The 24,204-nt window shown below is 54.4% G+C and overlaps 1 protein-coding gene across 8 annotated transcripts; it reads left to right on the top strand.

Moving 5' to 3' along the window:
• The first annotated feature begins 3,120 nt into the window (after positions 1-3,120).
• Cercam (cerebral endothelial cell adhesion molecule) lies at positions 3,121-22,742 on the top strand. Of its 8 annotated transcripts, XM_047525244.1 has the most exons (18): positions 3,121-3,523; positions 5,903-6,011; positions 10,476-10,547; positions 11,001-11,132; positions 11,275-11,415; positions 11,645-11,735; positions 14,050-14,160; positions 14,338-14,455; positions 14,973-15,107; positions 15,243-15,447; positions 17,031-17,150; positions 17,471-17,547; positions 17,628-17,734; positions 18,655-18,787; positions 20,927-21,054; positions 21,219-21,422; positions 21,766-22,018; positions 22,245-22,742. In XM_047525244.1, exons 7-17 carry the CDS (start codon positions 14,069-14,071, stop codon positions 22,016-22,018), a joined length of 1,572 nt encoding a protein of 523 aa, XP_047381200.1. In that variant the 5' UTR covers positions 3,121-3,523; positions 5,903-6,011; positions 10,476-10,547; positions 11,001-11,132; positions 11,275-11,415; positions 11,645-11,735; positions 14,050-14,068; the 3' UTR covers positions 22,245-22,742. The 8 variants fall into 8 exon arrangements, with proteins under 8 accessions (XP_047381200.1, XP_047381204.1, XP_047381202.1 ...); XM_047525248.1 differs by lacking the exon at positions 5,903-6,011 and having other exon boundaries at positions 11,016-11,132; XM_047525246.1 differs by lacking the exon at positions 5,903-6,011.
• Positions 22,743-24,204: the final 1,462 nt, after the last annotated feature.

The raw sequence follows: 24,204 nt of genomic DNA, 5'->3' as shown, positions 1-24,204 counted from the left end.
CCCACGGGCCTGAAAGGCCACATCTGACCTTTCTACCCCCTTTATGTACCAACGTGACAGTCAGAGAGAGCAAAGAGCAGGACCCCCTGAGTTGCCTCCCCCATGGCCTTCTGACTTGGAAAAACTTTTCACCCTCCTCCTTCCCCTGGCCCCAGACCAGGTCACAGCCCCTCCCCGGGCCCCTGTCCCGGGGATGACAAGGAAGCTGGTTTTCAGGTGGGCATCAAGAGCTCCCAGTGGCAGTGTCCAGCTCAGGCCCTGCCAGTCATCTGGGCACAGAGCCAGGCGCCAGGCAGTGAGGCCCTGTACCAGCATGTAGAGGCCCTCCCTGCCCCGTGAGCCAGTCCTCCACCCCCGGGTTCCCAATTCTATCCCTCCTGCCCCGTAGGCTGCAGCCTCCTCCCGTCCCTTCTCCACCCGCTTCCACCTTGTGAACTTATTTCCCTCTTTTTCATTCCCATTTTTCCTTTCTCTCTTCTCAGGAGTGGTCCCCTCTGCTCCAGTCCCCCATGCAGCTGGGAAGCCCTTGTGGCCGCTGTGTTCCTGCAGTGAGGATGGCAGGGAGCGCTGTGAAGGAGGGAGGGTGGGTGGTGATCTCGCTCCCTGGTGCCCTGCGTGCTGGCCGCTGGCCTGGGGTGGGGATGGCCAGTCTGAATGGAGTCAGTGTGGAGACAGGAAAAGCAAACACGGCAGTGTGGGCCCTACTGGCTTGGGGATGTGGTGGGGGATGGAGAGAGGACCTGGGTCTTCTCGGCTTTCCCATCGGCCCTCTCCCCACTCCTGGGGGTCACCGGCTCTCTGGACCCTTGGGCCACAGTTTCCAGAGGAGAGCGGGACTAGGATTTGGTGATAAGCCTTCTAGAAGACACCTTCACTCAAGTCTTTCTCGGTCCCTCTACCCACCCCCAGCCAGTGCCCTTCCTGTCCAGAGGTGCCAGGAAAATCTGGTCCTGGCAAGGACTGGCCCGTACCTGAGGCTGCCTGACTGGCTCTTCTCAGCCACAGGAACTGAGCAGACAGTCACCTTGTGCTAGAGACACCCCAGCAGTGCCATCCACTTCCCGGGCAGAGGGGAACCCCAAGATGCTTTACCCCGGTGAGTGCTCCTGTGGCCACGGCCAGGCAGTGAGGGGGGGAGAAGCTGTCCTTATGAGTTTCCTCAGGACCCCCACAAGTTCTGACTCCCAAGATTCGGGGCATTTTCAGTTTGGACTACCCCACTGTCTGTTTGTGGCTGGTGTGTCACTCATGGGTGGTTTGGTGAAGGGAGCTGAATGGATGGTTGGAGAAACTAGAAAACTCTGGGGAAGAGGGGAGGAAGGAGGGACTGGAGTCTGGGTTGTAGGACCCCTGGATTCCAAGGCACAATTGTTTGTTTGTTTGTTTGTTTGTTTGTTTTTTGAGATGGAGTCTCACCACGTTGCCCAGGCTGGCTTTGAACTTCTGGATCCGAGGCTTCCTCCTGCCTTAGCCTTTCCGATAGCTAGGATTGCATACACACGCCACCGCGCCCTGCCAAAACTGACTTTGTGAAATCAGAGGCTGATTTCACACTTTGGATACTAAAAGACTTTCAGAATAAACTCAGAGAGGGATAGCAACTCATCCTGGGTAAACAACAAAGCCATGGATCTGCTACCCAAACCAGCCAGTCCTCTTAACACGCTGAGGCCAGTAGTGTTTGTGCTGTGGTCACCACCCCTGGTCACCTTTCTCTTTCCCTCTCCAGATAGACAGTTTTATCCCTTTGAACTTAAGAGACTGGTTGCACTGGGTGTGGTGCTGCACACCTGCGGTCCCAGTGACTTGGCATGCTAAGGCAGAAGGATCACAACTTAGCAAGACACTGTCCCAAAATTTAAAAATAAAAGAGGGCTGGGATGTAGCTCAGTGGTAGAGCACTTCTGGATTCCATCCCCAGTGTCACAGGAAAGAAAAATAAGGGCTGGTTGTGGGTAGAAGAGGAGCAGAGTTTGAATAGCACCTCAGGCCTCCTCCCTTTCTGTCCCTGCTCCAGGCACCACACCCAGGGATGGTCCTGGAAGCAGGAGCAATCACTGCTGGGCTTCAGAGTAGCCATAGCCTCCTCTGACCCTCCTCGGGGATTCAGGGTTGGCTCTTGCTTACAAATCCCAGAGAACAGGGACCTCTTTGCTCTGGGTGTCTAACCATGGTTCCTCATGCTGTAATCAAAGCCCAGCCACGTCTAGAAAGCAAAGTCAGTGACTGCACGCCTCAGGGTCCCAGAGGTGCCCACTGTGAAGTGTCCTGGCCTGTGGGACCTAGCTGGGAGGATCGTGCCAAGTAGAAACAGGGTGTCCACACTATATCAGGCTCTGCTCTGAGGGCTTCCTTGTACCTCTCCGAAAAGTCATCACAGTCCTACAAGGTGGGTTCGATTTTATTACAGAAAACCGAGGCACAGAGAGTTGAAGTTAACTTGTTCATGGAACACAGCCAGGAAAGTTTGAGCTGGAGTTCAAGCTTATGGCCTGGCTCCAGAGCCCTGAGCCCTTCAAGGTTCTTCTCCATTGCCTCTAATTCCTAGGAGACCTGTACTGGAGGTTATCCTGTCCAGTCCCTTGCATCTGGGTGTCCACCCTGGCCAACCTCTGCTCACAGACAAGAACCAATCTAGTTTTTAAAGGCACCTGCTCCAAGGGTGGAATTCCCCCTGGGGGTAATCAGACATTTATTTATTCATAGCCTTCTGGCTGGGAGGGGAGGCCCTCCCACCCGGAACTCTAGTCTCAGCTGCCTCCCTGCTCCTCTCCTGCCCACCGGAGGGTAATCAGGAATAAAGCAGCCTGGCCACCACAGCCTCCAACCTGGGGCCCTGGACAAGTGACTCAACTTTTTTGAGCCCCAGTTTATCAACTGTGAAGTAGGGTTAATTATATACCTGTTTTGTGAAGTCCATGAGGTTTAAATGACTAAAAGGACTGAAGGCCAGACAGGGCTCTCCTGTCAGCACAGCACCAGCACCTAGGAAGTGCCCGGATGGAGTGGTATATGCCTCTTCCCACCACTGTCACCACCCCACCATCTCTCTCTGTGGTGGTTTTTTGTTTTTTGTTTTGAGTCTCGTTTCATGTTGCCCAGACTGGTCTCAACTCCTGGGTTCAAGGGATCCTCCCACCTCTGCCTTCTGAATAGCTGGAACTACAGGCACGTGCCATGGCCAGCCTTCACTATTGAAACCCCTCTGCCCAGGAGATCAGAGCCTCCTGCTTTTAGCCTTGTACTTGAGGGAAACTGAGGCCACGATGAGGACAGGCTTGCTTAGGGTCACATGACAAATTAGTGCTAGAGTAGGGAGTGGCTCTCAGGACATAGTTGGATCCCCCTGTCTTTTTTTGCCCCCCTGCCCACCTCAAGTTCTTCCCCGGTGTGCCCAGAGTCCATGGCCTGGCACCCAGTTCAGCCCAGGCGGAACCCAGGAGAGAAATGAGCAGCGGTTGGTGGAATGGACGCCGAGGCCCGGCATTCTCAGCCCCGGCTCTTTGTCTGCTGCTTTGTGATGGTAAGTGCTGCTCCTAAATCAGTTCTGTGACACTGTTATTGTTGCCCAGGGCGCAAAGAGTCTAAACTTTTCCCCTGAGGTCAAGAATGTGGCCGGTCCCCAAGCCGCCCAGCGCAGGGCCTGGGTGGCTGGGGGTGGGGCTGGGGCCTCACCCCGAGCTGGGGCGAGATGTAGGGGGGGAGGGGGTCAGCGGGAACAAAACGCTTTGAAATGCCTCCTCTCCATCACTGCCAACATTGTCCGCTGCCCGCGGGGGGCCTGGCACCGCCTCCCGGGGCTCCGGCCCCCAGCCCTGACCAGGCCCGGCCCGCATCTGAAAATGGACAGAAGGTTATTGTCCCTTCCCGCAGCCCTTTGTCTGCCCCAGTTCCAGATGTCTAGGCTGGGACCAGGGAACTGACCCATGGTGGGCAGGGGGGAGGGGACAAAGGGGGAGAGCACGGGTCACTGCATCCTGAGGGGTCGTTCCCAGACCCTGAGATCCCACCCAGCCCCAGTCAAGTCACCTTCTGGGCTGTCTTATCCCTGAGATTGTCCCTGTTCCCTTGCCCTTTCCCCAGACCAGGTTCTGGCTCAGGAGAGTAGGCACAGGGGTACAGAGTTAAAATAGGCGGCCTTGGGAAGTCCAGCAGATGGGCTGAATTTCAGCTCTTCCCAGGTGACTGGTAACTGTGATCTTGGGCACATTGCGTTCTCTTCCAGCCTGCTTGCCCCATGCAGGCACCTGGACCAGGGTCCACTCACGTTTCGACAGAGCCCTCCTATGCACCAACTCTGTGCTGAGCATGGAGATGCCCCATGGTGGCACTCAGATCCCTCCAGATTGTGATTACTGTTTACTGTAATTTCCCCACTGTGTCCTCAGTGTTGAGTACTTGCATTTTCTCATCCTTTCCATAACAAAGTCAAGGACCCAGTACACCTCGTTTTTATCTCCACTTTCCAGCTTTGGAGACTGAGAGACAGAAATAAAGTCTCTTGCCCAGAGAAAGTGCCGAGCTGGAATTCTAGCCCAGGCTGACCGCAGCCACCAGGAGTAATCTGCTAATAAATACTTGGAAGGTGTTGCACACAGCTCCCGGCACAGCTCCCAACTCAACATCCGGGAGCTGGTGGGGTGTTAACTCCATCCATCAGTTTCCCTATTTCTCAGAGGCCCAGGCTAGGAAAAGAGAGCCAGGGTCAGGGGCTCAGGGAACCTTGAATAGCAACACCTGGGGAGTGTGGGGGGGGGTAGATTCCAGAGCCACCAGAGTTGGCCAGATAGGCAGGCTGACCTGGTTTCAAACCCGACTCGCTGTGAGCCTGGGCAAATGGCTTAGACTCTCCATACTTCAGTTTCCTGGTTTCCTCTTCTGAAAAATAAATATATTCCCTTCATTATGGGGTTGTTAGGAAAATGAAGTTAGGCGATGCATCCTAAGCACTCAGCACGAAGTCTGTCACATATCAAACAGTTAAGGATGGCTATTATTATTCTTTAAACATTTTTATTAGTTGTTGATGAACTTTTATTTATTTATTTGTATGTGAAACTGAGAATTGAACCCAGTGCCTCACATGCTAGGCAAGCGCTCTACCACTGAGCCACAACCCCAGTCCCACGGATGGCTATCATTATTATAATTATCCTGAATGAGGTAACATTTGATGGCCCTTTGAACCTCCCCATCACCTGGGTTCACCTGAGGACAAGGCTTTGTGTGAGTAGCAGGTCAGCAGTTGTTGAGGGGAGTGGGAATAAGATACTTGATCTTGGGGTCCTTAAAAGTCCTTGGGACAGGATACTCGTGGGAGTTTGGGGAAGGCAGAAAGAATGGGGCCAGGAGGCAGAAGGGGCGCCTGGGCTGGAGGAGTTAATAGCTCCCAGGCCCTGGCCCAGCAGGGCTGCCACGCTGCAGCGGAGCAACGATTTTAGCAGAGGAGCCAGGGCTACTTCCTGATGGGCAAAACAGCTGGCGGCCCAGGGAAAACAGCTGGCCTGGTCCCAGCCTCCTGAGAGCAAGGCAGAGCCTCAGAGGAGGACAGCTCCACATCTGGGGTCCTGGAGGAAGAGGGCATGACCAAAAGGGAGAGGGTGGTCCTTCAGGATGTGTGTGGGTGTTGGGTGGACCCCCGGAGATGAGAGGGGCGTGAGCAGATTCCTAGAGCAAAGGAAAGGATAGGCTAAGTCTAAACAGACAGGGCAGAGGTGCCTCCAGATGGGATTTGGGGGTCTCAGTCTTCCCTCAAATAGGAAAGATGAGGGACAGGGCTGCATATGGAAGACAAACCTCTGCTCAGTTCTCTTGGAACTGGGCTTGGAACCGGAGGTGGGGAGGGGGCCCAGGATGGGCTCTCGGATTGGATTCCCATCAGCTGAGCTGCACTCTGTACCAGGAGCTGGGCCAGGGACCCATCCTCTGAACAAGATCCTGGGCTTCCTTGGTCACAAAGCGGGTCGGGACCCAGAGAGCCCCCAACTCAGGAGCCGTGAAGCTGGCAACTGGTAAGAGCTCTATCCAGGCATCCTCCCTGCTTTAGGTTCCCATTCCTAGCTCGCTTGACTGCCAGGTCATGAGCCTCCCAACCAGAGTGCCCTCTCTGGCTCTGGCACCTCCAGGTTGCTCCTACTCATTAGCAGGGAAGCAGCACCTGGGACCTCGAATGAGGTTGGGCAAGGGAGGCAGATGGTTAATGGGGGTGTGACCAGACTCCATTTAGCCAGAACTGCCCACCTGGGCCATTGACCTCCAAGTCCTAGAGGCCGGGCACCCCTATTTTCTCTCTGACTAAGGGGGCTCCTCTAGCCCACCTACCTCACCCTCAGGTAGGGGCTGTCCCCCGATTTGGGTTTTCCAGCTTCAGTGCCCCTCTCTCTGGTGAAGGCCAAGCTGTAAAGCCTCTGCCAGTAGTAGTAGGATCCTAGTGGGATGTGTGGGTCTTGTTGGGGGAGGGCAGTTCTTTCAGGGTCTCTAGTTCATGAAGCCAGAGTGAAGCCTGGGGTGCTGGTGCCACCATATGGTTTGGTCCAGAACTGCAATGCCTGAAGGGCAGAAACTCTTAAGTCCAACCAGATGTTGATAGGTCTGGTTTGGATCCCACTCAGCAGGGTGGACCCCAACAATCATTTTTTTCCAGGTGTGTACCCAACATGACCTTGATGAGGCCTTAGTCCTCAAGAACAGTAATTTCAAACTTTAGCTGAATAAGAGTTACCTGAAAGGTTTTTTAAAACATTGCTTAGGGCCCAGGGTGTAACTCAGAGATAGAGCACTTTCCTAGCATGCACAAAGCCCGGGTTCAATCCCCAGTATCACACACACACACAAAAAAAAAAAAAAAAAAAAAAAAAAGATTGCTTGTCCTTCACTCGCAGAGCCTGATTCTCTAGGCATGGGATGGGGGCTAGAATTTGCATTTCTGAGTTTCCAGATGGGGCTGATGCTGCTAGCCCAGGAACCATGCTTTGACAAGTACCATAGCTTTAGAGTTTCTGTGAATTTGACTAATGTCACCCTTGCAGGACATAGTCTTATGACTATTTTGCAGGACTAATAAATGAGCATTAAATGAGATTACAGGAACTTGAGTAGCCCATCGATCGCTTTTCTTTTTTGTACTGGTGATTACAACCAAAGGGCACTTTACCGCTGAGTCACATCTCCAACCCTTTTTATTTTTTATTTTATTTATTTTTTAAAAAACATTCTTAGTTGTAGATGAACACAATATCTCTATTATTTTATTTATTTATTTATTTTGTGGTGCCGAGGATCAAACCCAGTGTCTCACATGTGCTAGGCAAGCACTTACCACTGAGCTACAACCCCAACCCCTTATTTTTTATTTTGAGACAGGGTCTCACTAAGTTGCTAAGGGCCTCGATAAGTTGCTGAGGCTGGCCTTGAACTTGTGATCCTCCTGCCTCAGCCTCCCAAATTGCTGGGATTACAGGCCTGCACCACTGCGCCCAGCCCTGATCATATTTCTATGGCGCACTTATGCTGTGCCCATGGGCCCGGCATGAGGGCTAGGGATGGGATGGTGAATGTGGAGGACAGGTCCCTGACATAAAACAGATGCGTCTATTGTGAACTTTCTCAACAGGAGTTCCAAAAGGCAGCACAAAATGAGTTCCAGAACAATGCTGGGTTTTCACGTTCTGCTTGCCTTCTCTTGGGTCTTCCCCATTTAATAACTACCGCACCACATCCAAGCCAGTGGCAAGGGCCATCCTGATTCCTTGCTCTATCTTCCACATCCAATCCCACAGGGCCTGTGGGCTCTGCCTCCATCATACATCTTAGCTCCACTCAGCAAAATCATCTCTGCCTGTACTGGAGTCTCCCAGCTTTCATCTCTAGCCCTAGGTCCACCCTCTGGGTTGTAGTCAGAGCAATCTTTTTAAGGTAGATCGTATAATTCCTCCACTGACTCTCTCAATGTCTTCCTAGCTGTTGCACTTAAAAAAAAAAAATCCAGGAGCTAGAGTAGAGCGCAACTTTGCATGCAGGAGGCTCTGGTTCCATCCCCAGCATTGCAGGAAAAAAAAAAATCCTGTCCTGGCTTCAAGGCCCTGGGGAGCTTGGCTATGTCTACCTACTGGACTTCCCCTCTTCCCACACTGCCCTGCTGCCTTTGCTCCAGCCACACTGGCTCCTTTACCTGCTCGACCTCAGGATCTTTGCACCACCTCTCCCTCCATCTGAAACACTCATCTTCAGATCTTCCCTTAATTCACTCCTCCTTATGCTCCAAAATGTCTTTTAGATCTTTCTGAGTGTTGTCCCACTTCTAGCTACTCTCCATTCTTATTCAGTTGTTTTAACTTGTGCATAGCATTTATCATTCCTTGAACTTATTTATTTATGGGTTGCTTTGTTTCCTGTCTACCCTCATGAGTGTCCTCATGAGCACAGCAGCAGAGACTATGTCTGTCTTTTGCACCTAAGAACCCCCAGGACCTAGAGTTCTATGTGTACTCAGTGCATGCTCAGTAAATATTTGCTGAGGAATGGATCCTGTAGGATGTTATTTAGGGGTGTGCCCCCCCAGACATCATAGCAGGGAAGAATTTCTAGAGCAAGGAAGTGCAGCTGAGACTGCAGGGCTTGTAGTGTAGGAGTTACCCTGGAAGGGAAAGGCCAGTTCATATAGAAGGACCTAGAAAACAACAACAAAAAAGGTCCAAAAGTGTAGAGTGCTCTGTTAACTGTAAATTGTTCAATTTGGCTGGGGCAGAAGAGGAGCAGGGGTGGAGATCAGAGGAGTTGGAGAAGTAGAAGGCAGGACACATGGCCTTGTCACTTCCTGAGGAGCTGGGGCTCTGTGCAAGGGCAGCAGGAACAGCGTCATGGCGGGCAGTTTAGAATGGATTGCTGAGTGCAGAATGGTTTTTAGGGAGAAAGCTTGGTGGTGGTCCCAGGGTGCTGGGAGGTGCCAGGCCCAAGCGAGTGATGTCCATGCCCTGATCCAGGTAAGCGGCGATGCAGAAGGAAAGAGGTGGCTGTGTGTGCAGGAGACGTTGAGGGGCAACCTGGCCAGGGCTGAATGAGGGAGCCAGAGTGCCATTCCCTGGAGGCAGGGTGGAAAGAGCAGGTTTGGGGAAAGCCTGGGGTTCTGTGTTGGATTGGTGGAGTGAGTGTGGGTCCAGGTGGGAAGCTGTACAGGACAAGGCTCCAGAAAGAGGGAGTGGTCCGTGTAGTCAGCCACTAAAGGGAGGCTGCGCCCTCTTGGATGACATATGAAGAGGAAGTGTCCACTGGGGGGAGTGGCTGGAAGACGCTGGACTCCAGCAGCTTGGCATGGATCAAGCAGGGAACGGAAGTGAATCAAGGAGAGGAGTGCAGATTCTCTGTCAAGTCTGGAGGGAGAGCGACAGGGCTGCTGCTGGGAGCCTCGCATATGCTGCAGTGTCTTCTCAAAGTTGGAGGAGATTCAAGTCCTTTGGAATTTGGAAGGAAGGATCCAGAAGGGAGGGAGACTGGTGATACAGGTAGGGCAAGGGATGGCTGGAGGCCCAAGTGGTTCTGTTGAGGAGGGGGAGCCTCTTCCTTTGTAAGAGGCTGGGAGAGCAGACCCCAGCTTGGATGGGGGGTGGAAGGTCAGGGCCTGGGAATGAGAGTTCCCAGGAAATGGTTTCTATTTTCTCCAAAAAGTGGCAGGGAGATCCCTGCTGGGGGAAGAGGGCCATAGAGTGGGGACCTGGGAAGACTGGGGGCATTTAAAATGCCACTGAGGGGAGTGGGCAGGGAGCACAGGAACGGCTGCTGGAGAGTCCAGCGGGTGGAGATCAGTAATCTGCAGTGGCTCCAACCTGGCTTGAAGCAAGATGGCTATAGGGTTTTTCTAGGCAGGGATGATGGGGAAACCCCTACAGGGTCCAGAAGTTGGATGACTTGGGGGCACTGGGAAGGTAAGAAATGGAAAGGTCAGTGTGCTTTGGGTGAGGAGAGGACACCAGCCAGGGAAGAATCTGGAAGAATCTTAGTTCACTTGGGCTGCTGTCACAAAATACATTTAGACTAGGCAATTTATTTATTTATTTAATTTTGCAGTGCTGGGGATCAAATCTAGGGCATTGTGCACACTAGGCATCCCCAGCCCCAGACTGGGTAATTTATAAACAGGAATTTATTGCTCACAGTTCTGGAGGCTGGGAAGTCCAAGGTCAAGTGCCAGCAGATTTGGTTTCTGGAGAGGGCCTGTTCCTCGGAGTGGTGCCCTCTAGTCATGTCCTCTTGTGGTGGGAGTAGGGAACAACATTTTTTGGACCTTGCTCTTTTTTTTTTTTTTAGTTGTCAATGAATCTTTTATTTTATTTATTTATATGCGGTGCTGAGGATTGAACCCAGGGCCTCACACATGCCAGGCGAGTGCTCTACCACTGAGCCACATCTCCAGCCTGTCAGGCCTTGCTCTTTTTAAAAAAATTTTTAATATTTTTTTTTTTTTTTTTTTTTCCTGGCAGGGCCTCACACATGCTGGGTTTCAGGTCTCTTTTATAAGGATGAAGCCCTCATGATCGAATCACCTTTCAAAGGTACCCCCCACCCTTCTTAAATTTTTGTGGTAATGGGGACACAGGGGTGCTCTATACCATGCTACACTCCAGCCCTCTCTCCCCACCTTTTTAGGCAGGGTCTTGCTAAATTGCTGAGGCCGACCTTGAATTTGCAATTTTCCTGCCTTAACCTTGCAATTGCTGGGATTACAGGGATGTGCCACCACACCTGGTCCCAAAGGTGCCATCTCTTAATAATACCAAAGACTTCAGTCACCAAGTTTTAACATGAGTGCTGGGGTTCAGGAACATTCAGACTGTAACACTCCCAGGACCAACAGGGGTGGGCAGAGGCTCTGGGATAAGGAAGTGACAGGACATTGCTTGACTTTAAAAAGGGAGTCCTGGGACCAGGAGTGCCTTCCTGCCAGAGGCTACCATATAAGGAAGAGGACCCAAGATACTTTCATGGAACCTTGATCCCTTCTCTAGCCCTTCTCATTGCAGGGCCACTGGCCTGGAAATGACCCAGCTGGAAGCTGTAACTGAAGCCTTTGGAGCCAGGCCTTGGATCAGGACTCCAGGGTTCATTATGCTCCCCACCCCCAAAATGCTCATCATTAGGTAAGCCCATTCTTTGCACGGTCCCACCCTGCTCCTACCGGTGGGGACAGTGTGCACCAGTCAAAAAACCCTGACCCTGGAAAGAGGCTGAGTGTCCTTAGGGGAATAGCGAGGGTGAATAAAGGGGGCCTCTTTTCTCCAGCTCTGCCTTCCAATTCCGAGCTTTTGGAATGCCTCCTGAGACTCCATGCAAACAGCTTCAAGTGCATTCATTCTTTCAAGGAAACTGTCATCAGCTGCAGGGCGCTGGTAATCAGACCCAGGGCTTCCGCACTCCAGGCACGTAAGTACTCGAATACTAAGCTACATCCCCAGCTCTCCTCAGCCGGTTTTACCATTCAGGATCCTTGAGGTTCCTGTCCCTTTCCCAGAGGAGACTGGAGACTCCTTTCCATTCCAGCAGGGTCCTAGGATCTGGCTTTGCCCCAGGGGAGGCTGTATCTCCTGCTTTGAAAGGGGGCTGGATGTTGCCCCTTACTAGACTCAGTCTGAGTGACCTTTGCACTCTTAAGGAGCCGAAGCAGTGCTGGTGCCGGCGACCGCGGCGAGGACGGTGACACGCGGGGATGCCAGGCGCGGACCGCGGCGGGAAAGCGCGCCCAGGTCAGGGGGACTCGGTCCCCGCCCCTCAAGCAGAGGCTTCCTGTTGGGCCCACGCGTCGCCTCGCGCTTCTGCGAAGTTCGCTCCTGAACCGCCAGAGGGCGTCCGGGACGGAGGAGGAGAGGCAGCGGGGGCGTCCCGGGAATGCTGCGCCCAGTGGGTCCCGCCGCGTGGGGTGCGGCTGAGGTCCATGCGTCGGCCCGACGGCCAGGGAACCGGGATTCAGGGGCTGAACGCTCAGGGAACCGGCGTTCTCCGACACCGGGCCGGGTCCAGTGCGGTCACCCCGGACCCTCCCTGTCCCCTTTTGCCCCTCGGGCGGGCCTGCTGACGGGTCGACACCTGGCCTCGGGTCCCCGCCTTCCAGTGCCCGGGAGGAGGGCAGACTGAAGCACCCGGGCGCACGCGTGAGGAGCGGGCGCCCACTCCCCGGGGGGCGCGCCCCGCCCCCCCCCCCCCCCGTCCGCCACAGCCCCGCCCGCGCCCCAGGCCCCGCCCCTTCTCTGCGGGGGCCGCAGCCGCTGCAGCCGCCGAGCGCCCGCCATGCACCCCGGCCCCGCCGCCCCGCTGCTCGGGCTGCTGCTCCTGCTGGGGCTGCGACTCGAGGCTGCGGGAGTCGCGGAGCCGCCGCTGCCCACCGTGGTGCTTGCCATCCTGGCTCGCAATGCCGAGCATTCACTGCCCCACTACCTGGGCGCCCTGGAGCGGCTGGACTACCCCAGGGCCAGGCTGGCCCTCTGGTGAGAGACCCGGGCGCGGGCACCCCTGGGCATCTAACCCCCAACCTCGCGGTTCGACCCCGTCCAGACGCAACCCAGACCGGCCCCTCATGACCCTGAGCACCCCCCAGGACCTCTGTCACTCTGGGGGACCGCATAGGCCTCTGAGGCCACAGGTCGACCCTGGGACACCCACCCCTCCTTCTGGCGCCCTGCTTCTCCTCTTGGGGCCTCTCCTGAATGTAATTTGGGTCCGGCCCTCCTTGCCCCAGCCCACAGAGCCTGAATTGAACCCCAGTGGGACCTGTAGTCGCTTGACTTGGGGTGGAGTGGACAGGAACCTCTGGAGTCCCCTGGAACTTAATGTGGCAGGGACCAGCCAGGCTGGAGGTTCCTGGGAAGCAGATGGGGTTGAGTCAGCCCTGGGCCTCATACTGTGTGGAGAGTCAGGCTGGCTCCCTTCCAGCCTTTCTGGGTAGAGGGGTATGTCCTACCAGCCAAGGGCAGCATCCCCCTCCAGGGATCCTCCTTCTGGTATCCCCATAGGGCAGCGTTGGGATCAGGGGCCACAGACCCCAGTTTATAAACCAGAACAGGGAGGAGTCCCAAACTGAGGTCAGGGATAAACTGAGAGAAATGACAAACTACCCCTCACAGCAAATCACAGTTGGTCTGGGGGTGGAGTCATGGCCTGCGGAGGCGGCCCACAGTCCCACAGTTTGGGAGTGAGTGAGTTCCCACCCCTATAAGACTTGACACGTTGTTAGTCTTCACTTCTAGGGAATTGGCTTAAAGGGGCAGCATCATCTAAAAACTTGGCTCTTGGCTAAGTCCCCCACTTCTGGGTATGAGAGCCCTTTCCCCAGGAGCCTGGAGGCTATGCTCCGTGGCTACGGAGTTTGGGCCCATCAGCACTTCTCAGGGACACTCAGAGCATGGTTTAGTCCCCATTACAAACTGCAGGGCAGAGGACTGGGGGAAGAAGCAGCTCTTTTGTCTAATTCTAATTCAGAGAGGGAAAGGGCCTGGCTAGTGGTCACAGTGGTCACAGGGCAAGAAAGGACAGTAACCGGATCATGTGGCAGATGGGAACCTTTAGGTCATCCTGCATTTGTCTGCAGGGTGCAGCGCTGCACGCCTGCACACCCAGCAACTCTGGAGTAAGACTGAGGCAAGACAACACAAGTTCAAGGCCTACCTTCACAACTTAGTGAGGCCCTGTCTCAAAAAATAGAAGGGGCTAGGGATGTAATTCAGTGATCAAGCACCCCTGGGCTCAATCCCCAGTCCAGTAAGTAAGTAAGTAAGTAAATGAATAAAAACACTCATCTTTAATCTTGGTTATGACATAGGCAGGACAGTTTAAAATTAAAGAGGGAAGACGCAAAGCCCAAAGAGGGACAGGACTTGTGGAGGTCACACAGCAAGTCACAGACTGATGATAGAGACTTGACCATCCTGCCTTCATTTCCTCTGTTCTAGCACACTTATCTTACACTGCTCCCAGGAGAGACCAGCCTCAAAGGTGTGGGTACATCTGAATCAAGGCTGCCTTCTGTGATCACGCTCCCTCACATTTTTCCTCCTGTGTCCCCAGGTGTGCCACAGACCACAACATGGACAACACCACAGAGATGCTGCAGGAGTGGCTGGCAGCCGTGGGCAATGACTATGCAACTGTGTTCTGGAGGCCCGAAGGGGAGTCCAGGTTGTAATCTGATGGGATGGGTACTGGGGAAGATGGGAAACATTCACATCCCAGAGGCCAGAAGAGGCAGCCTAGAGCCACAGTCTCCAGGGTAGGGCTCTGTCTGTCCACTGCACTTCAGAGAGGGAGTGGCATGGTAACTACCCACGGGAACAGCTCATCTCTTTACTTCCTTAGGCCCTACCCCAATGAAGAGGGTCCCAAGCACTGGACCAAAGAAAGGCACCAGTTTCTGATGGAGTTGAAGCAGGAAGTCCTGACTTTTGCCAGGAGCTGGGGCGCTGACTATGTCCTGGTAAGGAATCTTGGCTTGGATTGGGCTTCTGTGGTATCTGTCCCTGATAGAAATCTTGATGGACTCAATCCAAGGCTGAATCTTTCAGAGCCAGATCAGATGTTGAGCTTGAATCCCTGTGTTTGAGCTCAGACTGGGTACTAAGCTGGGATCCCAGAGACAGATCCTAAGATATATACTGGGCCTAGATTCCTAGGTAAGTGTCCCGAGTATAATCTGAGCCTGGATCCCTCCCTGGATTAGAGCTCAGAATAAGTCTTTGGATCCATTCCAGATCTCAGATAAGGTTTTTAGATAAACTACTCAGTTCTAATGTCTGGGTCCATTCTCTAAGCCAGCGCCCTAGACTAGATCCTTGGTTCAGAAACACATCTGGTTAGGACTCTGTGAAGAAACTCCCACTGGATCCTAGAAGCCATTCTGGGTCTCTGACAATCTGGAGGAATTCCTGCTCCATGAGCTCCTTGGGGTCTGCTACCCAGACAGCCCTGGGACCTGTGAATCCCCCTCCCCAAAGTTTGCAGACACAGACAACATTCTGACCAACAGCCAGACACTGCGGCTTCTGGTGGAGAAGGGGCTGCCAGTGGTGGCCCCCATGCTGGACTCCCAGACCTACTACTCCAACTTCTGGTGTGGGATCACCCCCCAGGTGAGGTTGGGGAAGGGGTGTCAGCAGGCTGAAGTCCTGGGAGGAGGGACCTGAAGAGCAGAGAGCCTGGAGGCCCTGGGGTCTGTGGGCTGTGGCAGGGGAGCTGCTCACAGCCCAGAGCATCCCCTTCCCCAGGGCTACTACCGCCGCACAGCTGAATACTTCCCCACCAAGAACCGCCAGCGCCGGGGCTGCTTCCGGGTCCCCATGGTCCACTCTACCTTCCTGGTGTCCCTGCGGGCTGAGGGGACATCCCAGCTTGCCTTCTACCCACCTCATCCCAACTACACGTGGCCCTTCGATGACATCATTGTCTTCGCCTATGCCTGTCAGGCTGCTGGTGAGGACTGGCCCTCCTCGAGCATTCCTTGGAGGCCTCCCTCTGCTTAGCACACCCTTGCCTACTCCGCCTTTTGTCTTGTCGACTCCTGGTTGCCCTTTGGGTCATGGCCTGTCCTCAATCTGCTGCCCTTCTGGCCACCCCCATTGTAGCGCTTTCTGTGTTCCTTCACTAGGCAAATATTTATGGGGCATCTGCCATGTTTGAGGCACTGGGGGAAGAGTGGTGAGTAAACTCAGGCAGTCCTCGCCCCCCAGGAGCCGCCAGTCCAGTTAATCAGAGGACCATACAGTTCAGTGTTCAGTCACAACTGTGACAGGAAGGAGGACGGTACGTGTGTGGTGCTGGGGACTGAACCCAGGGTCTGATATGTGAGAGCTAGGCAAGTGCTCTCATCCTGGACTAACCTCTAGCCCATGAACTTCTTGAGTATAGGTACTCTAGAGGTTACTGAGCTGACCTGGTCAGGGAAGGCCTCCTGGAGGACCTGAACTTCTGGTCTGTGATCTAAAATATGAGCAGGCAGCCAGGTGCAGTGTACTTCTGTAGTCCCAGCTTCAGGAGGCTGAGGAAGGAGGGTCACAAGATCAAGGCCAGCCTCAGCAACTTGGTGAAAATCTGTTGCAAAATAAAATAAAAAGGGCTCAATGTGTAAGGCCCTTGACATGGAGCAACCCTGGAAGGCTCTACCACTGAGCCACATCCCCAGCCCTTTTTGTTTTTTATTTTGAGACGGGGTCTTGCCAATTGACTTAGGGCCTACGTTGCTGAGTTTGGCCTCAAACTTGTACTCCTCCTGTCTCAGCCTCCAGAGTTGCTGGGATGATAGGCACGCACCACTGTACCTGGCTCTGTTACTTTTCCGTTGCTACTGCTGCTTTGATTAGCAGCCACTGCTAATTGGGCAGTGTGTGAAGGAGTTTGGTGGACAGTGGTTTTGTCTCCATTGCTCAGGCTTCTGCATGTGCTTTTACACCCTTGCTCTGGTCAGGCTCTGTGCAGTGCTGGGCAAGGGTTAGCTTCTAAATAGACTCCAAGTACCTTAATAATAAAGGTGACAATTTTTTTGTGTGTGGTCCTGGAACTGAACCTTGGGCCTGGTACATGGCTGGCAAGAGCTCTACCACTGAGCTACATCCCCAACTGAAAGGTGGCAGATATTGAAGGGGAAGAAAGGCCTCCAGCTCTCAAGCGGAAGACAGTGTGAAGAGGCGCTGCAGATGAGGGGGACGCAGCTGGGATGGGGAGGGGTGGGGATTCAGAGGGTGCAGCCTCAGGGCTCACTGGCATGCCTCGGCTGTGTTCAGGTGGGGCTTGGCCTGCTCCTTCCTCACCCTGACCCCCTGACCCCATCTGACTAGCTCAGCACCACTCCACAGCATAGCCCAGTGCCCCGCAGGCATCCTAGACAGCTCTGTTCAGTGAGCCACCACCCAAGGACTTGTTAGGTGTTGTGCAAGCCAGTTCTACAGGTAGGGAGCCGAGTCCCAGAGAGGACTCACACACTGGCTTCCTGGCGAGGGCTGCATCTGGGGCCTCTCTGCGGGGCCCCAGCTCCAGCACTCCTTGACCTCTCCCTACAGGGGTCTCAGTCCACGTGTGCAATGAGCAACGTTATGGATACATGAACGTGGGGGTGAAATCCCACCAGGGGCTGGAGGACGAGAAGGTCAACTTTATCCACCTGATCTTGGAAGCACTAGGTGAGTCCTGGGGACCTGCCCCGCCCACCGCTGGCTGGCCCCCTGCCTTCCCTTGGTGCCCCTTTCCTAGGCTTCAGACCCAGGTGCATTGGGCTTGGGGTTCTAGCCTTTCCTCTAACTTGTCCCGTGGCTCTGAGCAAGCCCCTTCTCCCGTGGCCTGCCTTCCTGTGTCTGCGATGGGGGCAGGCAGATCCTGTTCTCAGCCTTTTCTGACCAGTCTTCTGCTGAGGGGGCAGGGATGGGACTGGAACCCAGGACTGCAGGGCAGCTGCTACCGGGAGTGGGTAAGGACTCGTGGTCAGGGCCACTTCCCTTTGCAGTGGATGGGCCTCGCATGCAGGCCTCAGCTCACGTGTCGCGGCCCCCGAAGAGGCCCAGCAAGATGGGTTTTGATGAGGTATATCTCCCAACCTGTGGGGTTGGGGATGGGGTAATGGCCTCTCTCCTCCCCATGGTTCACCCCACTGTCCCTTCCAGGTCTTTGTCATCAGCCTGGCCCGCAGGCCCAACCGCCGTGAGCGCATGCTGAGCTCGCTCTGGGAGATGGAGATCTCTGGGCGGATGGTGGATGCTGTGGATGGCAGGTGAGGCTTCTTGGGGATGGGGCCCACAGGACAGTGTAGTCCATCTCTGAGCTCTAAGTGGGTAAAGTGGATGAGTTGAATAAGTTGTCTGTTCCAGGAAGGATCTAAGTAGGGCCTGAGTAATACTGTCTTAGGGAATTCTGGGGCAGGCAGATGCAGGACAGGACACCCTCCCTCAACCCACCAGTGTCAGGAGGAGGTGCAGTGGCTAAGGCTGCAGGCCTGGGTCCTGACTGCCACTTAGCAGCTCCGTGACCTTGGGCAGCTTGCCCCACCTCTCTACCCTGTTGTGTAAATGGCAGACAATCAGCCTGGCTCTTACTGTTCTGTAAGGGTCCAGTGAAGATCAACCAGAGCTCAACACCTCTTAGTGCTGTAGCAGGTCAGGTGTCCTGGATACCATTCCGCTCCATCCTGGATGTAAGTCCCTGATGGGCAGGGGTGGGCGTAGGCCAGCCATATCATCAGGGAATGTCAAGGCCAGGTTCCCCTAGCCAGCAGGGCCATGTGGCCCGTATGCCTGTCACTGTTTCAAGCCTCGAACTCTTTTTTCCTTCAGTGCTAGGATGGAACCCAGGCTCTCACGCATACTAGGCCAGTGCTTTAGCACTGTGCTGTGTGCCCAGCCCACCCCCAGCACTTCTGACTGCAGGATGTCCATTCTTCGCTTGGGCATCTGCCCAAGAAGTCGCTACCATGTTGCCCATGTTCACCCTAGGGTGCTTTCCCCTCAAGGACTCCCTCTGTGGGAACTCAGGACCTCCTGAGGTGACTCTGGTTCCCCCCACTCACTGACAGCTTCAGACCACAGAAAGGAATTACAAGACTTAAACCTTTCAACTAGACTCCGGTGTGACTGTCACCAACCAGGAGGGGTCTCTGGCTGGCACCTGTCACTCCATTATACCTGTGTCCCACAGGCTGCTCAATAGCAGTATCCTGAGGAACCTTGGCGTGGACCTGCTTCCTGGCTACCAGGACCCCTACTCAGGTCGCACGCTGACCAAGGGTGAGGTGGGCTGCTTCCTTAGCCACTACTCCATCTGGGAAGAGGTGAGGATACCTACCTTCTGGGCCACACCCTTCAGGGATAGCAGGGGCTGACTTGTCCTAGTCTTGACTGGCCAGCACTGAGGTGTGGGTAGGTAGATGAGTGAATGAATGCATTACAAAGACCTGGCCAGCAGCGCCGGACTTCTCTGTGTCCGTGGAGGGTGCCCTGGTTCACTCCAGTCTCTACCTACCGACTGTCTGCTGTGTGCTAGCGATATTCTGTTCTAGAAACAGAGGAGAACAAGATAAATGCACGTGTCTGCTTCCTGCAAGATGGGGATCTGCCTGGGGCTCAGGGACCAGAGAGAGGGCACAGAAAGAACCAAGCTTGCAGTGGAGAGGAGAGGTGCAGGCTGTCCCCACAGTGAACTGGCCCCATCTGCTGCCCAGACTATCCCGGGGGGCTCACCATTGAGGGGCAGGCGGAGGAAAACTGTGGTAAAGGTCCTGAGAAAGGAACAGAAAGCAGGAAATCCTGGGACGTGGCCCTTGCTCATCATTGGCTGGGAGGCTTCAGCCAGGAGCAGGGGTTGGGTGCACAAGGGCCATTAAGTTCAAAGAACAGTATTGGAGAAGAGCAGGCTGGGCCCTCCAAGGGGGCACCTCCAGGAGATGGTGTGCACATTTATTCCTTGTTTTTATTTTCATTTGTTTTGTTTTTGTAGTGCTGGAAATTGAACCCAGGGATGCTCTACCACTGAGCTATGTCCCCATACCTTTTTATTCTTATTTATTTTTGAGACAGAGTCTCTGTAAGTTGCTGAGGCTGGCCTCAAACTTTTTATTTTTATTTTTATTGTAAACAAATGGGATACATGTTGTTTCTGTTTGTACATAAAGGCATACCATTTGTGTAATCGTACATTTACATAGGGTAATGATTCATTCTGTTATTTTTTCCTTCCCCCCCACCCCTCCCACCCCTCTTTTCACTCTATACAGTCCCTCCTTCCTCCATTCTTGCCCCCCTCCCACCCCCCATTATGTGTCATCAGCCGCTTATCAGTGAGATCATTCACCTTTTGGATTTTTGAGATTGGCTTATCTCACTTAGCATGATATTCTCCAATTTCATCCATTTGCCTGCAAATGCCATAATTTTATTATTCTTTATAGCTGAGTAATATTCCATTGTATATATATATACCACAGTTTCTTTATCCATTCATCAATTGAAGGACATCTAGGTTGGTTCCACAGTCTGGCTGTTGTGAATTGAGCAGCTATGAACATTGATGTGGCTGTATCTCTGTAGTATGCTGATTTTAAGTCCTTTGGGTATAGGCCGAGGAGTGGGATAGCTGGGTCAAATGGTGGGTCCATTCCAAGTTTTCTAAGGAATCTCCACACTGCTTTCCAGAGTGGCTGCACTAATTTGCAGCTCCACCAACAATGTATGAGTGTCCTCAAACTTTTAAACCTCCTGCCTCAGCCTCCTGAGTAGCTAGGATTAAAGAGGTGAACCACTGCACCTGATTTCTTGTTTTACTTTCTTCTATAGCCAAAATATATATGTATGTGTGTGATCTTATGTTTATATTTATGGTTGATTTTTACCGTCTCTTAACAAATAGAAGGATAACGTGGCTCATCATTTACTGAGCTGATTTTGTATCTTTTCACATTTCCAAAGTTATAGCAACTATTTTTTCTTTGCAATGTTGGGGACTGGGGTCTCCCCTCGCCCCCACCCAGCCCAGTTTCCTTCTGGAAGCTCAGGAAGCTGAAGAGAAGAGCCAGGTCCTGGAGCCCAGCAGTTGATGTCTGCTCTGTGCCTTTGGCTGGGCAGTTTCCCCGCCTTCCTGCCATGGGGGGTCACGTCTCCTACCTCCTGGGTGTCCCTGGAGGGAATGAATGGTTAGCACTGGCCCCTGCGATGTAACAGAGCTCGGTGACCCCAGCAAGCACGGTGATTGCCATCATACTTATTTTTGGACAACTAGGCTGGGGGCCTGGAGTGCCCTGAGTACAGAGTGAGAAATTCCATTCCCTCAGCAGTGGCAGCCCCAGCAGGCTCGGGAGTCACTGTGTGCGCCTTGGGATGTAACTAAGGAAGGCAGAATCTGTAGGCTTTAGGCAGGTGGGAGGCAGGAGCTCAAATCTGCAGAGCCATCTCCCGACCCCAACCATGTACCACAGGTGGTGGCCAGGGGTTTGGCCCGGGTCCTGGTGTTCGAGGACGACGTGCGCTTTCAAAGCAACTTCCGGGGGCGACTGAAGCAGCTGATGGAGGAGGTGGAGGCCCAGAAGCTTCCGTGGGACCTCATGTAGGCAGCCTGCACCCCAGGAGAAAGGGAGAGGGCTGGCTACTTCCTGCTTGAAGTCCTGGCCACCTCCCGTCCCTGAACCTGGCCCTCAGGGAGAGGGCTGAGAGGGGCCTGTGACACCCCAGGACCTACAATGACTTCTGGGGCCCTTGATTCACTTGCAGCTACCTCGGCCGAAAGCAGGTGAACCCTGAAGAGGAAGTGGCTGTGGAGGGAGTGCCGGGCCTGGTGGTGGCCGGCTACTCCTATTGGACACTGGCGTACACCCTGAGCCTGGCGGGTGCCCGCAAGCTGCTGGCCTCTCAGCCTCTGCGCCGCATGCTGCCTGTGGATGAGTTCCTGCCCATCATGTTTGACCAGCACCCCAAGTGAGACTTGGCTGGGCAGGGGGGGGCATCCCATCCTGGAGCCTGCCTCAATAATTTCCCTTGCGGGGTGGCTGGGGAGATGGAGCCTGATGAGGCCCAGGTCACCCAGATATAGCCCAGTAGTCAGGCCCAGCAACGTCTGAATGCCTGGGTGCCCTCGTGGTTTTAATCAAATGACTTCCCTGTTGTGAGCCTCAGTTTCCTTATATGGAAAATGGGAATAATAGAAGTCCTACTCCTCAGGGCTCCGTGAGGACTAGTAGGGAGTGTGGTGAGGTGATGGGCGGCACCGGGCTGACTGGCGTGGGGTCTGACCCACCGGAATTGTCTTCCTGCTTCACAGTGAGCAGTACAAGGCACACTTCTGGCCAAGGGACCTGCAGGCCTTCTCAGCCCAGCCCCTGCTTGCTGCCCCCACCCACTATGCAGGGGATGCTGAGTGGCTCAGTGACACAGAGACGTCCTCTCCTTGGGATGATGACAGTGGCTGCCTCATCAGCTGGACTGGCTCTCAGAAGACCATGCGTGACCCTGTCCTGGACCTGGCTGGCAGCAGTGGGCACAGCCTCCATCCCCTTCCCCGAGATGAGCTCTAGGTGAGGCCCTGCTTGCTGGGCCCCGCTTGCTCAGCCCTATTCTCTCTTGTTCAATTGCTGGCTTTGTCTTTGTCTCTGCCTGAGAGAGAGTGGCGCTCTCTCTCTCCCCGTCTCTGCTTTTCTCTGGTGGTTTCTCTATACCTGTTGGTGTTCATCTGGCTCAGATTGCATCTGATTCCAGTTCTTTCTGTTTCTATTCCTGCCTCTTCCACCCCTGTCCCATCAGGTCGGAGCCATGACTCTAAAGGAGCACATTGGAGCAGAGGATATCGCTGGCAGGAACAGCCCCAAGAAGCCACAAAGCCGGAGAGACCTGGCTCTCCCCTTAGACTTGCCCACTCTGCCTCTGGACCAGTCTTAGGTTGGGAGAAACCACTCTGAAATGGATCACAGTCCCCAAAGGCCACTTGGTAAAAGGGTAGGACTCAGACTCCTAACCCTGCTGGGTCTACTCAGAGCCGAGGGTAGAGGGACAGAGGGGGCTCCTCAGCTTTCATTTTCAGGCTGGGCAGACCCCTGGAGCCCTGCCCTCCCTAAGGACTCAGCCACTGGACCCCTCTGTCCCTTCGAGCTCCACCTCAGCAGCCTCCCCTGCTCAACGCCTGGTTCTCACCAGCATCTTCTTTCCCAGCAATGGGAAGTTCAGGGAGGTGAGAGGTAGATCCTTGCAGACCTGACGTGCAGCCCACAGTAACCTCAATAAAAGCCAGGTGTACTTGCACTTTGAACTTTTAAACTGATGACTGAACCTCTGCATCTCAGCTGGCCTGGCAGGGAGGTGTTCGCTCTCTAGGGATGAGCACATGGAGGAAGAGGGGAGGCAGCCGGAGGACAAGTCAGGCTGCCTGGCATCGCCTCCTTGCTGTGTCCTCGGGCAAGGGCCACCCCTCCTGGGCCTGAGGGTGGGACGAGAAGCATCTCGTGGGCTGGGTAGGTGTAAAGTGCTGGGCAGTGGGTGCTTACCTAATGGGGCTGTCCTGGCTGTCACTGACGTCGTCACTCGCCTTGCTTGCTGGTGATCATGGTGGACCCAGGCCAGACAAAGAGCTGCTGATTCCATGTGCTCTCGAACTGCTCCTGCTCTTTGGAGCTCATTGAAGAGAACCGTGGTTCACCTCTGGTCCTGACCAGTGGTACCGCCAGAGGGCGCCAGATTCTAGATCCTGGACCATAGGGCCAGGATGCCCTCTGCTGGTGTGGGGTTGACAACCTGGAAGGGAGGGCAGGGCATTTGGAGCCTGGCCCCTGTGCAGGGTAGCCCCCAGCATCAGCTACAGGTGCTGCTCTTCTGCTTGGAAACTGCTGCCTTCCCTCCCCTCATCGGCACAGGCGTGGGGCTGGGCCTGGGGCCTGCAGCTGTCTCCAAGGCCTGCACTCCAGGGGAAGCGGGAGGGGGAAATCCCTTTGCCTTGTGGGTGGCTGGCTGCCTTGGCCTCTGTCAGCACAGGACCACACCCCTGGTATCTTCAGGCTCCCTTCTTCAGAGGAGCCCCTTCCCTGTTCCTCTTCCATGTCCGCCCCACTTGGTGGTGTGAGCACCCTGTCCTAGCAAAGTCCAGCAGACACCTCCATGGTTGGGCTGTCCCTGGGCTCTGTCCTGGGGCAGGGATCCAGGACTTGGCATGACTGTGAGAACAGCTTTGGGACAGAGCTGGGGGCTTGGTGCCTAGTTTCTTCCTAAAAGGAAAGCCATTAATCCTGAATGGCTATGACCCTGGGCAAGTCACTTCCTCAGGTGTTCCTTTCATTCAGTGAACACTGGTTGAGGCCTTCCTGGGAACCAGGACCAGGCACTTGGGGTACAAAAATGGACTGGGCGTGTGGCTCTGTTATAGTGCCCTTGCTTGCACAAGGTCCTGGGTTCAGTCCTAGCACCCCAAAAACACACAGGAACAAACAAAACACTCCTGACCTTGTGGAGCTGACATCCCAGCGAGTAGGACAGACATACCAGTGAGGAAATATGAGAGGCTCTTAGTGCTACAGAGGAAGAGAAGGAGGGAAGAGGTAAATGACATGGGCAAGCCACACAGAGATCCAAAGGAAGGCAGAGCAGGCCAGGGGACAGATCCAAAAGGTCCTGAGCAGGGCAGGATCTGCGGCCTGAAAGACAGTGAAGAGGCCGTGGAGCACAATGGGAAGAGGAGCCAAGATCAGGTCAGCCAGGGCCTTGAGGCCAGGTTGGC

Source organism: Sciurus carolinensis, chromosome 14 (genome assembly GCF_902686445.1).
Source record: "Sciurus carolinensis chromosome 14, mSciCar1.2, whole genome shotgun sequence".
Taxonomy (NCBI): Eukaryota; Metazoa; Chordata; class Mammalia; order Rodentia; family Sciuridae; genus Sciurus; species Sciurus carolinensis.
This window is presented reverse-complemented; position numbering and strand designations above follow the sequence as displayed.